The sequence below is a fragment of the Aegilops tauschii genome, chromosome 6 (assembly GCF_002575655.3).
Source record: "Aegilops tauschii subsp. strangulata cultivar AL8/78 chromosome 6, Aet v6.0, whole genome shotgun sequence".
NCBI classification, from domain to species: domain Eukaryota; kingdom Viridiplantae; phylum Streptophyta; class Magnoliopsida; order Poales; family Poaceae; genus Aegilops; species Aegilops tauschii.
In genome coordinates this window covers 122,968,760-122,982,836 of record NC_053040.3, presented here as the reverse complement: position 1 = coordinate 122,982,836, position 14,077 = coordinate 122,968,760, and the positions used below count along the sequence as shown (strand labels likewise).

Below are 14,077 nucleotides of genomic sequence, written 5' to 3'. Positions count from 1 at the left end.
CTTCTCGCTATGAATTCAAATATATAAAAATATTCAAAATTGGAGTTTTCATTCAAAAGATATATATCATCCAAAATTTCACAATGAAATTAAATGGAAGCCTTTTGATGAGGAGTGAGGGAATATTTTAACATGCATGCAACCAGCCTTCTATGAACATGTTTCTCTCTCTCCTGACAAAAGCTGACAATAGCATCCACATCCAAAGAACCCCGCATGTATTCTGTATATTTCAATTCTGCCTCTTATATCCCCTAAAAGAAGATTCTACCTCTTATACATCAAAATATGGTTCGAATCTCCAAAACAACATCAACGATAGATGTCTCACCGGTAGCTACCTGTTCCGGTAAAAAAAAAAAACTTATTCGGCTGCAGTAGCCGGCCGGTCGACTCGGTGTCGATGGTAGTGGTGGCCGCCGCTAATCCAGGTTAACTGTGATGGGAGGGAGCTGAGACGTGCAGGTGGTCTACGGCTGGGTCCAACTAGGCGTGCGGTGTGTCGGCTGTGGCCTGTGTGGGTTTCCCTTGTTAGGTTAATCCAAACAAGTTTAAAGTTTAGTTTGCAAAGTGGTCTAGTCATATCTTTGCAAGTGGTGATGTTAAGCAAAGAGTCCGGCTAGGAGTAGTAACTAGCCGTGTATCCAAGTAGTAGTACCAGATATTTTACGTATAGAAGTTGGAGTTGGAGTCATGTTAGGCTAGTGATCAAGCTTGCCGGTGATTAGATTAGGAGAGTCCGGTTTAGGACTTGAGTCGATGTCCGTGTTGGGTTAGGAAGGCTCAGGTCGGTTTGCTGTGCGTGCGTTGAGATTGTCTGCTGCGTATACCTATATAAACGCAGGCAGGGTGCGTGAGTTTGGATCAAGAGAAAAAGAAGAAAAGCAATAAAAAGAGGAATTAGAGGGTGCGAGACGCACTCTTGGCTATCAGTTTTTGTGTGCGCGCGTGCGTTCATGCTATTTGATGTGATCGATCTTGTGGGTGAATTTTCAACATCCCTCGCGTACGTGTTGGCTGGATGTTCCAGAGCGGCTCTGGAGATGGGAGGGCGGTGATTTGGGGGAGAAGGTGGATTGGGCGGTGGGAGCACTTGCAGTGGTGTGGTGGGTACGACTGGCCTTGCACGCTGCCATTGGAGGAGCTCCTTGCTCACCTTGGTCGCTGCTATTGGAGGAGTTTGTCCCCCACCTAGAGGGAGAGAGCAGCAGCCGACGACCCGCGTGAACGGTGCGCGTGAAGCAGGTGGTTTCCTCTCCCCTCCCTCCCTTCGGTCTTCTCCTTTTTTCTCTCGACTCGGGGCGGGTGGCGGCGGGAAAAACATGGTGTGTGTCCTTTGTTCCTGGTCTCTCTCTGACCGTAGCAGAAGGAGAGCAAGTGATGGTGGCTCCTTGATGGTAGGCGATGGGCGGCGCCGGCCGGCATCAACGGCGAGTAACTGACTGCTCGGTTCTGCGAGGCAACGACGAGCGATGGCAGATCTTTTTTGGGGAGAGAAGAAGAGGATTCTGAATTTTTCTTTCAGTTTTTAATAGTTCCCCGGCTGTGATTTTCTCTCTCTATCTCTTTGGTTGACGTGTCATCGATCTATAGCACGAAGGCGGCAATCAGGAACGGCAAGCCGGTGACTAGGACGGAGAGTTCATTATGTCAGTTAGTTTCACAAGTATGTGTGTGGGGGGGTGGGGGGTTTAGTACGTATGTTTGATCTGTTAGATAGTTTATTTATGCTGCTATTTGTTATGTGACTGCTAAATACTCATACAAAATGTATTTCATCACAGCTAGCTGAACAACTAATTCTGTTGTTTTTGAGGAGATGAAATGGCTTGCCTAATTTTTTTTTTGTATACCGAGGCTTAATTACTTTCTCTTATCAGTTATGAAAATGTGGCAATCTAGGAATCATCAGATGACATCGCAATACTTTTGTGGTAATCACTACTCGGTATTGTTGTGAAGTTGTAGCCAAAGTAACTAAAGACTACTCCCTCCGATCCTAAAAAAGTGTCATGGCTTTAGTTCAAATTTTGAACTAAAGCCACAACACTTAAATTTTGGATCGGAGGGAGTAGCATTTATAAGTTGTTTTTTCCTTTCTTTATTACACAACAGATTTTTGGACACAGAGTTGTGTGTTTGCCTATTTAAAACCGAGTTTGTGCATTCGAATGATAGTAATTGCTTTCAGGAGGATAGGGCATCAATGGTTTCAGTCGCTAGCAAGATGGCTCAGGCTGTCAAATTCGACACTACCGTGGCAGAAGATCTATGCAAGCAAAACTTGTGAGATTAGTGAGTGGCCTGTCAGCATTGGAAGCATACCATGTACATTAATCAGATTAAAAGAATGAAATTATTGGATAATAAGAAGATCAAATAGTGCAGACCAAAGGAAGATAGAATCCTTTGAGCAGGAGATTGATGGTCTCGAAAGCAGGTTAGGCATATACAGTATTTAAATATTCCATCTATTTCCTTATATTTTCAGGAGATGGTGGAGCTTCTAGTTCTATAGTTACCATGGAAACAGATATTCAGTCAAAGATTTAGTTACTGAAAAGCAAGCTTGCAAAGGCTTTGAAGGAAAATAAGATGTACATGGCTCAACAAAAGAGGTATCCCTTACACTCTGAAGTCTGAACCTAAATGTTATCATGTGACGTGTCCCTATACATAGAAATGGTGTGTACATGCTATCATGCTTCGCCTTGGTTATGAGTTAGTCAGACTAAGCAGTGATAATTGGTAGCCCTTTCAGAAGTTATTTTTTCATGCGTAACCTTTAAATAAAAATTTGTCGATATGCACCATTGGTTTTTCATATGTGAATCCAGATTTCCACTCTAATTATATTGCGTCGCCGTCATGATGGGAAAAAACTAATTCAGTTATTTTTCATATTTCAGAGTCTTCCAAGTGTTTAAGGTTTTCTTCTAACTGACTGCATTCTTAGATAGATAATTCGGTTTGGACTTTAACTTCTATTTTCTCTTTGAATTTTAATGTAGGGTGGTCTTGGCTCTAGACACAGGAACTTTATTGTTGAACATGGTCTGGATGATGATAGTTACTGTGAATCTGGGCTCGCTCTAATCCGGATTAAAGGCTCAGGTTAAAAAAATATGCAAGCAATTCAAGTTGATGCAGTAAATTCATAATCATAAATTTGTCTGCAATTAAGCTTGCGTCTCTATATCATCTGCTTTGTCTCTACCATTCCTTCACTAGGAGGCTTCATCATTAACTTTGTCATACTTTTACATTCTACATGATGGAAACGGTGTGTCCACATGGATTGGGAACCTTGCGACCTCACTGAATCACGACTTCGTTGAGAGGCAGCTACAGTGTAATCTTTCCTATGCGAATATAGATATTTGTTCCCGCAAAAAAAAAGAATATATTCCATTTATAATAAAGGTTCCTAAGGAATTCATTATAGGAATGTTTCCGATAGAAATGGTTTGCTTTTGCACATCGAAACCAAAAATTAATCTTGCAGATACACATAATTCGAAAGAATAGGTGAATTGTCGAAACGTAGAGGCATCGAGCAAAGCGCGCCCTACGGCTTCTAGTATAATATTAAAGTCTAACGTGTTTCCTATGCATTGGCATGGCATGCAAGAATAGATTATTAACATATAGTGAAGATCAATGCATGATAAAACAAGTTTCTTACAATTGTAGCCTGTTAGGAACATCGAGAGGGCTTTGTTATTCTTTCCTCTATCATAATAATTGTAAGTATTGGAAGCAAACTCAGCAATATAATTTCCATGAGAATTATCATGAGCACAAAAAAATTATGAACCACAAATATAGATATAATTAAGCAAATTTTTCCTCTAAATTGTATTTGGGAGAATTCAGTAACAAGATAGACCATCATATGTGAGAGAGAAGCACTAGCCTGCCTCCCTTGAGAGGATCCGAGCTCACCAACCAGATCGTAACTTTTGGCATTTGGTGATGATGGGCCTAAAGTTGTTGGAAGGAGTTGGACAGGATAGCATCACCTCTTTTCTTCCAAGTTTAGAGGGTGGTTTAATGATTCTTAATTTCTTATTAGTGTGGTTCAGCCTACACACGTGCTCCTATGTATTCATATCTATTAATGAAAATACCTGAGGCAAAAGCAAGCAGAAAAGAGTTGGCTTTGTGTTGCAGGTGGAACATCTTCTGGACCCTACTAGATATGGACGGACTCACCATTGCCATCCCTCCACCTTTCAAAATTTCGTCCCATCTCTTTGTTTTAACCATCTGCTCTGCCCCTCCGACATAACCAATCCTCTCAGTAGGCCACCACCAGCGCCATTGATTGCATTTGCAAAGGTGTGTGTCTGCTCCTTGTGATTTCAAAAGTACAGTCAGGTCCACATATATCTTTCCCTAATAATAAAGCACGGATTGACTTTGTCGGGTTCACCGTCACAATACGTTTCTTTCCGTGAATTTACGCTTTCAGTTTGAGTTTAAAACATATATGCGAGGTGGTACTAATTTCAATTGACTTTGTCGGGTTCTCCGTCACAATACGTTTTTCCCGTGAATTTACGCTTTCAGTTTGAGTTTAAAACATATATGCAAGGTGGTACTAATTCCGGGAACCGTCTGTAGTTCCGTCCGTCATTGCGATGATTTCGTCCGCCGTCAACGATCCATATTTTGTCGTCCGTCGTCCCTGTCGCTATGTCTAACTCAGACGGCCCATCAAAATTTTTTGTCAAACGTCTATCTGGCCCAAGTCAGCCGGCCCAACTTCTGTATAAAAGAAGGCAGAAAAAAACTGCTCTTCAGTGGGATCGAACTCAAAACCAACACACCTAACATGACAAGCCGTTGCCAGTTGAGTTAGGATGTTTTTGTGCTTGAACAAATGGTTTCAGACCTGTCAAATAATCCCAGGCGGCCGATGCAAAAAAAAATCTAGACTAAGCTGGATCGCAACATATGAGAATACAATGTTGATTAACCTATTAAATAGTCCCACCTCGCTCCCTTAGATCTAATTTTCCTAATTTATATACGTCTTGATTTTCTTTTGGATATCGAGGAGCCATCTCAGGAATCGTTACGGAGGAAATCAGACGTCTCGTAATAAGAAAGGAGAGGCATTGAGAGAATATAATAAGGAAAGAAAGAGGGATTGAGATAATAAGGAAAGAACGAGGGATTTCAGATGTGATTAAAAACCAAACAAAGGAATGAGGAATTAAATCATGACTGGGAATGAGAGAAAGAAAAGGTCGATGTCGGGCTGGGGAACTCGTACATGGAGAAACCATATTTGGAACAAAAAGCATGTACGCCACACTCCATTATGAGTCAAAAATATATAAAAAAAACATGCGTACAATTTTTTTTATGGAACATGCAAGTTGAGACTTTGAGCACATAAAAAAAATGAGCATATACAAAATTAGATGTCTTTGCACTGGAGAAAAACTTAGATCATGGCCAATCAAGATTTTGAGTTATTCAAAAAAATATTTTTTGCCGGGGGAGTTATTCAAAAAAATATTTTTTGCGGGGGGAGTTATTCAAAAAATTAATGTGATGTGCGAACGCACGGCTTACACAACATCACCCACGGTGGACATGACAGAACCATGCAATCGGATCATCATCACATGTGCGACCGGTCTCCCAGATCAGACGGTCTGGTGCAAAAATATCATAATATACCTACATGGTCGAGGCCGATGAATTTCTTCTTTTGTGTCTAAATTTGTTGAACCGCTTCGTTTGTAACTGAATTGGTAGGTGTTTTGTTTAGGTGCATATGCCACAGTTGAACCACTTCTTTTATATCAGAATTGTTGACGTCAAGAACTAAGATATGATGTTATAATACTAATATTTGACGTACCGAATTTTTTTAACTCAAGAGAAAAATATTTCGTATAACACATGCAAAAAAATATGTCTAGATCACGATAAAAAGGTGTTCATTTTTTGTTGGTCATGTGCTATACTTTTCTGAGAACGGAAAACATCTTTACTCTTATTTTTCTGATCAACTCACTAGCACCCGTCACCAAAGTACAAGGAATCGGACTCGGAGTCCCTACTGTGTGCGACTCAAACTCCGCACTTTTCTTTGTTATATCATAGAATTAGATATGTGATCTTTGTAAAACGCTCCTCATATTATGTTGTTTCTCATGTGACACTGTGGAGGATTTCAAGGAGTGTGTTGATATCATCATGTCTCGTGATGTGAGCCATTGCATTAGTAAAGTGAGTTTTTTTTGTCTCCTGTTGCAACGCACGGGCATTGTGCTAGTACTAGTTCTAAACAGAATCAAGGAAAAAAATTACCTCCTAGTCTCCCATAAAAGTTGGAGAATAACACTGCTGCTAATGAGTGAGTGAGAGAGAGAGGAGATGGCATGGCCGTAGGTCCTGATGTAGGCGAATAGAGACAGCACTGTGGTCTGTAGCTAAAATCGAACCCTTTAATCATCGTTCAATCACTAGAAAATGCAGTCACAACACACGCGATCCCTCGATTTGGAATGAGCGTGCCACCTTTTTACCATATCTTAGTGATAACTGATAAGCAACCTACCACTCTTCAGAACAAAAGTAGACAAGAGCACATGCAGGTAACTTTTAGGTTCTGAGCTCCATCCCTTAACCCTCATCTGCTCCATCGACCATCTTGTAAGCAGCCATGGAAGCAGCAGCAGCAGACGAGGAGAGGCCCCTGCTTCATCTCCAACCGTATAATCAGGTACTGCCCAACACTAGTATATATGAGAATAATTTCAGTTAGCACGTGTAATTCTTCAGTTCTTGTCGGTCCTCCGCAAGAGATTTACAGTTGCAAATTTCCAAACTGGATATCCTGGCACTGCGATGTAGGATGTAGGTTCAGAATACACCGGCGATGGATCTGTTGACATCAACAATCAGCCTGCTCTGAAGTGCAACACAGGCAATTGGAGGGCGTGCTACATGATTTTAGGTACCAGACAACAGCGATTCACTCATGCAAACTGCTCCTGTTTTTTCTCTTCTTCTCTTTTTACTGCTGACCACCTCAACGCATCTCAGGCGTCGAGTTCTGCGAATGCGTCGCCTTCTTCGCAATCGCGACCAACTTGGTAACCTACCTCACCACCGTGCTCCACGAAAGCAAGGTCGCTGCTGCGCGGGATGTCTCTGCCTGGGTCGGCGCATGCTTCCTCACACCACTTATTGGGGCCTTCTTGGCTGACACATATCTGGGAAGATACTGGACGATAGTTGTTTCCCTTCCAGTCCACACCATCGTAAGTACAGCTAGCACAGCTAACCGAGCAGATATGTATGACAATTGCAGCTCTGAACACTTTCACTTTGACAGGGAATGCTCGTGCTCACAGTTGCAGCATCAGTCCCGACATCGTACTACCATGGTGATGTTCATCGTACTGTGGTGGTGTACCTGGGACTCTATCTTGCCGCACTTGGGACCGGTGGCATTAAACCCTGTGCGTCAGCCTTCGGTGCCGACCAATTCGACGGCGGGGACCTGATGGAGCTGGAGAAGAAGGGCTCCTTCTTCAACTGGTACTACTTCCTGCTCAATCTCGGCTCCCTTCTGTCAAGCACACTGCTTGTTTGGCTGCAGGACAATGGTGGGTGGGGGCTCAGTTTTGCAATCCCAACGGTGCTCATGACCTTGGGCCTAGCAGTATTTGTTGGTGGCTCCAGAGTGTACAGGTTCAGGAAACTGAGAGCAAGCCCATTCACGAGTATCTGTCAGGTGCTCGTTGCGGCCGTCAGAAAGTGGCATGTGCAACTGCCAGATGATATCTCGCTCTTGTACGAGCTGGCCAGTTCGTCATCATCAGCTGAATCAAGTCACAAAATTCAGCATACAAGTCAATTCAGGTACTCCAATTATTGCATTACTCAAGTCAACCTATTGTCTAAATTTGACAATTAAAAACAAGTCATTTTCATTGAGCTATGACATCTTTTGGTGTAAGACAATAATTCACTTGCGAGCTGAACATCTTATCTGCAAGTACAAAAGATATCAGAAATTTGCTATGAAACCATATCTAGAAACTGCATCTATGAGTAAACTTAAATGCGAGAGCTTACCTCTTATATCTACAAGTTATAATTATGTGACTGAAATCTTCAGGTTTCTAGACAAGGCTGCCACTGTGCCGCCCCCGTTAGACCAGACATGCATGGTGTTGCCGTTGTGTTCATGGAGTCTCTGCACAGTGACCCAAGTTGAGGAGTTGAAGATACTGCTACGGATGTTCCACGTCTGGGCGTCGTTCGTGATCTTCTACGCAGTCGCTGGGCAGACCGCATCAACGTTTATCGAGCAGGGGATGGTCATGGACAACCACGTCGGCCAGTTCGCAATCCCACCTGCCTCCCTCGCTATTGTCAGCGTGTTCAGCGTCCTTATCGGGGTTTTCATCTACGAATCCGTGCTAGTGCCACTCGCGCGGCGTTATACTGGCAAGGCGAAGGGCTTCTCGCAGACGCAGCGCCTTGGAATTGGCTTTGCGCTGTCCATGCTGACCATGGTCTACTCAGCAATGCTCGAGATGAAGAGACTGGTGACAGCACAAGCTAGCGGTCTGAGAGACCAGAATGTGCCTGTGCCAGTGAGCATTCTGTGGCAAGTGCCTGCGTATGTAATGCATGGTGCAGCCGGAGTTTTCGCAGGAATCGGCATGATGGAGTTCTTCTACGATGAGGCCCCTTACACCATGAAGAGCCTTTGTGCAGCATTCGCGCAGCTTGCAGTTGCGTCCGCGGCTTACTTCAACGCGCTCGTATTTAGTGTTGTTGCGGTGGCCACGACGCACGGTGATGATCCTGGATGGATCCCGGATAATCTGAATGAAGGGCATTTGGACTATTTCTTCTGGATGATGGCTGCTCTTAGCTTACTGAATCTGGCGCAATTTGGGCACTACTCCATGAGGTATAGAGAGAAGACAGCTTCTTGACACCGAATAGTAGACACTGGGCAGAGGATTAAAGACTCCCCGCATCATACCGCAACAAAGATGGCTTCTATGCAGTTTCTGTGGACGGCGCACAACATTTGCCAAATTTCCATCAGAATGATACATAATACACCGAAACTTAAATTTATCATTGTATATATAGTTTTACCTCTGCCTATTCTCTGTACTTGACAGCCAAGAGAAGAATCTGAAACAAAATTAATAAAGTTCTTTGGTGTGGGCGCACGAGCTGGTTACACCGTCACGACTTCAAAAGTTTATTTGATGCACAAATCAGAGCTTGGTTAACTGATGGGATCATTCAAAGTGGTATTTTTCACGCAAAAAAAAACGAATCCCAAGTGGTTTACTTTTAATAAAGATGATCCAGTTAGGGGGTTGCTGTGATAGAATATTCTGATCGTCTAGGCTACTTTCATAGTCAATTGTAGGACAGTAGACTGAAGCTCACAAACGGGGAGGCATGCTGGCCTGGATCCCCTACATAGAATCCCTGAACCTCTGATTCCCCTGTAATCTGAAACCTTACCACTTGTACCCCCCCCCCCCCCCCCCCCTCCCTGCGTTCCCTCAAAAGAAAATATGGTCAGTTGCATCATCCTGAGATGCGATCGATGTTACTATGCCTAAATGTTCGTTTCCACTTATAATCTAGCAGCACAATAAATCGAGAACGTAATCTAGTAATAAAATTGTTTTGTGCACTTCTCTGGAACTATATAACCTGTAGGTATGGTTGCAGATTCATTTGCAAAACATAACCTTGCAAAAAGGTTATGTTATGTTCCAAAGCTATCACTAACAAAAATGACAGCTCCAGGATTATTGTAATGAGCATATACGAGTCCTGTAGTTACCTGAGCCTCAGGTGCAACTTCTTGCAAGCATCTCAAGCGCCAGTCCGTTCCTAGGCAAATCGCCGAACAGGTTCGGTGCGTTCCGTGGAAAGGGCAAAACTAACCCGCTGGCTGCTGCCGAGAGGCGCGATGCGGCGGCGGTGATACTAATACAGCGATAGCAGCGTGTGGCAGCTGCGGCGAAGGCCGTTGCAACGAGCCCTCCTCCACGAGGGGGCGGCGGCAGTCTGGCGCTTGCGGAGGCCGCACGGCCGGCTTGGGCCTCTGTACGACGAGCACGGCCGTGTCGACGCCGATACAGTAATGACTGTTTTTTTTCTTCATCTACTAGATATATTATGGAGCATACATTCATATTTACTGAAAAACAAAATGTAGACAGCTCATCAGGTATATATTTTTTTAGGTGAATCAGGTATATCCTTTTTTTCCATACTTCGTTAATTTTACGTGTTGTAGTTCTAGCACAGCGACGACCAGGTGGCACAGCCGCGATGTGTTTTAGAAATTTAGGGTTCCTCTGCTTTTCTAGGTGCCGCTCACAATTGGCATATTTAAGACTAGTGAGTGAGACTTTTTTATATTGTCTTTCTAAAAGTTCACCTTTCATACCAATAAAATTTCTAAATTTTTCAATTGATTTCTGAGATAGAGTTCAGATCAAATTACCAACCATGATTAAATTTGTTTATTAACGGATTCTATCCATTGTGTTCCCTGAGAATACGCACTTGTGAGCAATGCACCAAGATCATCTATAAATTCCATCAATCATGCATGTCGCTATTAGGGTCGTAACCTAGTTCCTTTCAATTATCAATGTATCTGAGTAGTCTTTCTAGTACAAATACAAAGTATACTGTATCATTGATAATCAACCGGCTTTGTTGAGCTCCCTTTCGTTTCGTTATATAAGGTGTACTTGTTTTTAAGAAAATCTCACAATGTAAGATACATTTCTTCTAATTTCTCATAATTCTCTTTTTAGCCCTTTAGAAAAAAGAAAAATATCTCTCTCCCAATTGTCTTTATCTCCTTTTAATTTGTCAAGGTGCATTTCTTATAATTTCTCATAATTCCCTTTTTAGTCCTAAAAAAAAGTATATCTCCCCCAATTGTCTTTATCTTTCTCCTAATTATCTTTATTTCTCCCTGTAGCAAAAGAAGGAAAGTATCTCTCTCGGTTGCATGTATATCTTATTTTCTTGAACTAATTGATTTACTTGCCACCAACCAACAAATTTGTCAAAGGTAATTCTATCCTAACCTCTATAATTATGTGCCTTGGTCACCGTGTCTAAAATAATACACCTTACATAATAGAATGGGGCGAGTAATACGCAAGTACATTACAACAAGTAATAATTCCAGCGAACCAACTTGTGGTTGGATGGTTAGAGGGTCTATGGTATCCTCGGCCTACCACGGTTCAAGTCCTGGTGCTCACATTATTTCTGAATTTATTTCAGGATTTCCGGCGATGCGCTTTCAGTGGGAGGAGACGTTCCCGTCGACGGTGATGTGCCTACGGTGACTTCGTAAATTTAAAGATGATATGTCGGCTCAGTCTCTCGAAGGTGCTAATAGGGGTAGGGTGTGCGTGTGTGCATTCATAGGGGTGAATGTATGCGCGTATGTATGAGCGCTTGCGTCTGTACTGTGTTAAAAAACAAGTAATAATTCCATGATAAACATGTAAAGTAATTCGATGTACAAATGCATGTATAATTCTATAATGAGGTCTTCCAAATATTAATAATTTCAAATTTGAATATAGTTGCAGAACACATAATTATAACAATGTCTTCTTCGATGGTGCGGATACAAAGCACAAGGGAAGGGACGGAGTGGGGGAAAGGGCTCTTTGAACAGGATGTCGGAGTCTGACATGGGCCAAGTGGTGTAATAGTATCTCTGTTTGCAAGCTTAATAGTAACGTCAATGTCTTCTATTTCAGCAGGAGCAATATCATTCATAATTTTTTTGATTTAAGGTAAACGGGATAGCACTCACACTAGCACCCAAATCACATAAGACATGACAATAATGATCTTCTATCTTAACTGAGATAACAGGCATGCCAACAACGGGCTTATTCTTATCTTTAGTGTCAGGTTTGGCAATTCTAGCAGCTTCATCACAGAAATAAATAACATGTCCATCTATATTATCGACCAAGAGATATTTAATCATAGCAACATAGGTTCAATTTCAATTTGTTCAGAGGGTATATGTGCTCTAATATTATTTTTATTAACAGTTAAAACCTTAGCATGTTCCTTTATCCTAACAGCGAAAGGTGGTTTCTCAATATAAGCAGTAGGAACAACTGGATTAACATTGTAAGTGATAGTTTCATCCTTAACTATAACAGTCTCCTCAATCTTTTTCTTAATGGGAGGATGATATTTAAAGCATTTCTTCTTAGGAAAATCAACATGAGTGGCAAATGATTCACAAAAAGAGGCTACTATCTCAGAGTCAAGTCCATATTTAGTGCTAAACTTATGAAAAGTATCGGTATCAATAAAAGATTTAACACAATTGAACTTAAGTGTTATACCTAACTCATTATCTTTGTCGAGTTCCCAATCTTTAGAGTTGTGTTTAATTCTTTCAAAAAGGTCCCATCTGAATTCAATAGTTTTCTTCATAAAGGAGCCAGTAGAATAAGAATCAAGCATGGTTTGATCACCATGAGAAAGCTGAGCATAAAAATTATGTAGATTAATTTTCTTTGAGAGTTCATGATTGGGGCATGTATACATCATGTACTTAAGCCTCCCCCAAGCTTGAGCGATGCTTTCTCCTTCACGAGGCTAAAAATTATATATATATAATTCTGATCACGATGAACCAGATGCATAGGATAAAACTTTTGATGAAAATCCAATTTCAACCGTTCCAACCCCATGTCCCAATATCATCACATAGCCTATACCATGTCAATGCCTTTCCCTATAATGATAAAGGGAAAACCTTCTTATTAACTTCATCTATGGGTAAACCTGCAAGCTTAAATAATTCACAAACTTTATCCATATAGATTAGGTGTATATCAGGATGTAATGTTCCATCTCCTGCATAAGGATTAGCTAGCAGGTCTCTATCATACCCGAAGAAATCTCATAATAAATTTTTTAGTATGTGCAGTAGGATGAGGAGCAACTCTTTGTGCTTCCGGTCGAGGTGAAGATACCCCAAACAAACCCCTCAAAGAATGGTTTTTCATAGTAATAAGTGACAGTAAATTTCAGCATTTAATATAAATGTTTCTTTACCAAATTCCACTCACTAGAGGCGCTTCACTCCCCGGCAACAGCGCCAGAAAAGAGTCTTGATGACCCAAAAGTATAAGGGATCTATCGTAGTCCTTTCGATAAGTAAGAGTGTCAAACCCAACAAGGAGCAGAAGGAAATGACAAGCGGTTTTAAGCAAGGTATTGTCTGCAAGTACTGAAATTATTGGTAATAGATAGTTTGATAGCAAGGTAATTTGTAACGAGCAAATAATAGTAACGGTAACAAAAGTGTAGCAAGGTAGCCCAATCCTTTTTGTAGCAAAGGACATGCCGGATTAGTCTCTTATAATAAGCCGAGCGTTCTTGAGGACACAAGGGAATTTCATCTAGTCAGTTTCATCATGTTTGTTTGACTCGCGTTCGCTACTTTGATAATTTGATATGTGGGTGAACCGGTGCTTCAGTGTTGTTCTTACTTGAACAAACCTCTCACTTATGATTAACCCCTCTCGCAAGCATCCGCAACTACGAAAGAAGAATTAAGATAAATCTAACCATATAATATTAAACATATGGATCCAAATCAGCCCCTTGAGGAATAGCACATAAACAAGGGTTTAAGCTTCTGCCACTCTAGCAACTCATCATCTAATTATTACTCCAAAATGCATTCCCTTATGCCCAAAGATGGTGAAGTGTCATGTAGTCAACGTTCACATAACACCACTAAGGGAATCAACAACATACATATCATCAAAATATCGAACGAATACCAAATTCACGTGATTACTTATGACAAGAATTCTCCCATGTCCTCAAGAACAAAAGTAACTACTCACAAAATATATTCATGCTCAAGATCAGAGGGGTATTGAATAGCGTAATAGATATAAGCATATGATCTTCCACCAAATAAACCAACTAGCATCAACTACAAGATGTAATCAACACTACTAGCAACCCACATGTACGAATCTGA

General features: G+C 41.5%; 1 protein-coding gene across 2 annotated transcripts; it reads left to right on the top strand.

Annotated features, from left to right (window-relative positions):
- The first annotated feature begins 686 nt into the window (after positions 1–686).
- Positions 687–9,224, top strand: LOC109738068 (protein NRT1/ PTR FAMILY 8.3). 2 transcript variants are annotated; one of them, XM_045229776.2, is made up of 7 exons: positions 687–1,245; positions 2,192–3,114; positions 6,684–6,745; positions 6,877–6,979; positions 7,069–7,286; positions 7,361–7,890; positions 8,150–9,224. In XM_045229776.2, the coding sequence occupies exons 3-7, from the start codon at positions 6,686–6,688 to the stop codon at positions 8,976–8,978; spliced, it is 1,740 nt and encodes a 579-aa protein (XP_045085711.1). In that variant the 5' UTR covers positions 687–1,245; positions 2,192–3,114; positions 6,684–6,685; the 3' UTR covers positions 8,979–9,224. The 2 variants fall into 2 exon arrangements, with proteins under 2 accessions (XP_045085711.1, XP_020152761.1); XM_020297172.4 differs by lacking the exons at positions 687–1,245; positions 2,192–3,114 and having other exon boundaries at positions 3,123–6,745.
- Positions 9,225–14,077: the final 4,853 nt, after the last annotated feature.

Bases quoted from the DNA above. Each gene is read 5' to 3' on its own strand.
- LOC109738068 (XM_045229776.2), top strand. From the start codon at position 6,686: ATGGAAGCAGCAGCAGCAGACGAGGAGAGGCCCCTGCTTCATCTCCAA. The intron at 6,746-6,876 runs GTACTGCCCAAC...ACTGCGATGTAG, and splicing joins ATCTCCAACCGTATAATCAG to GATGTAGGTTCAGAATACAC. The intron at 7,891-8,149 runs GTACTCCAATTA...TGAAATCTTCAG, and splicing joins CAGCATACAAGTCAATTCAG to GTTTCTAGACAAGGCTGCCA.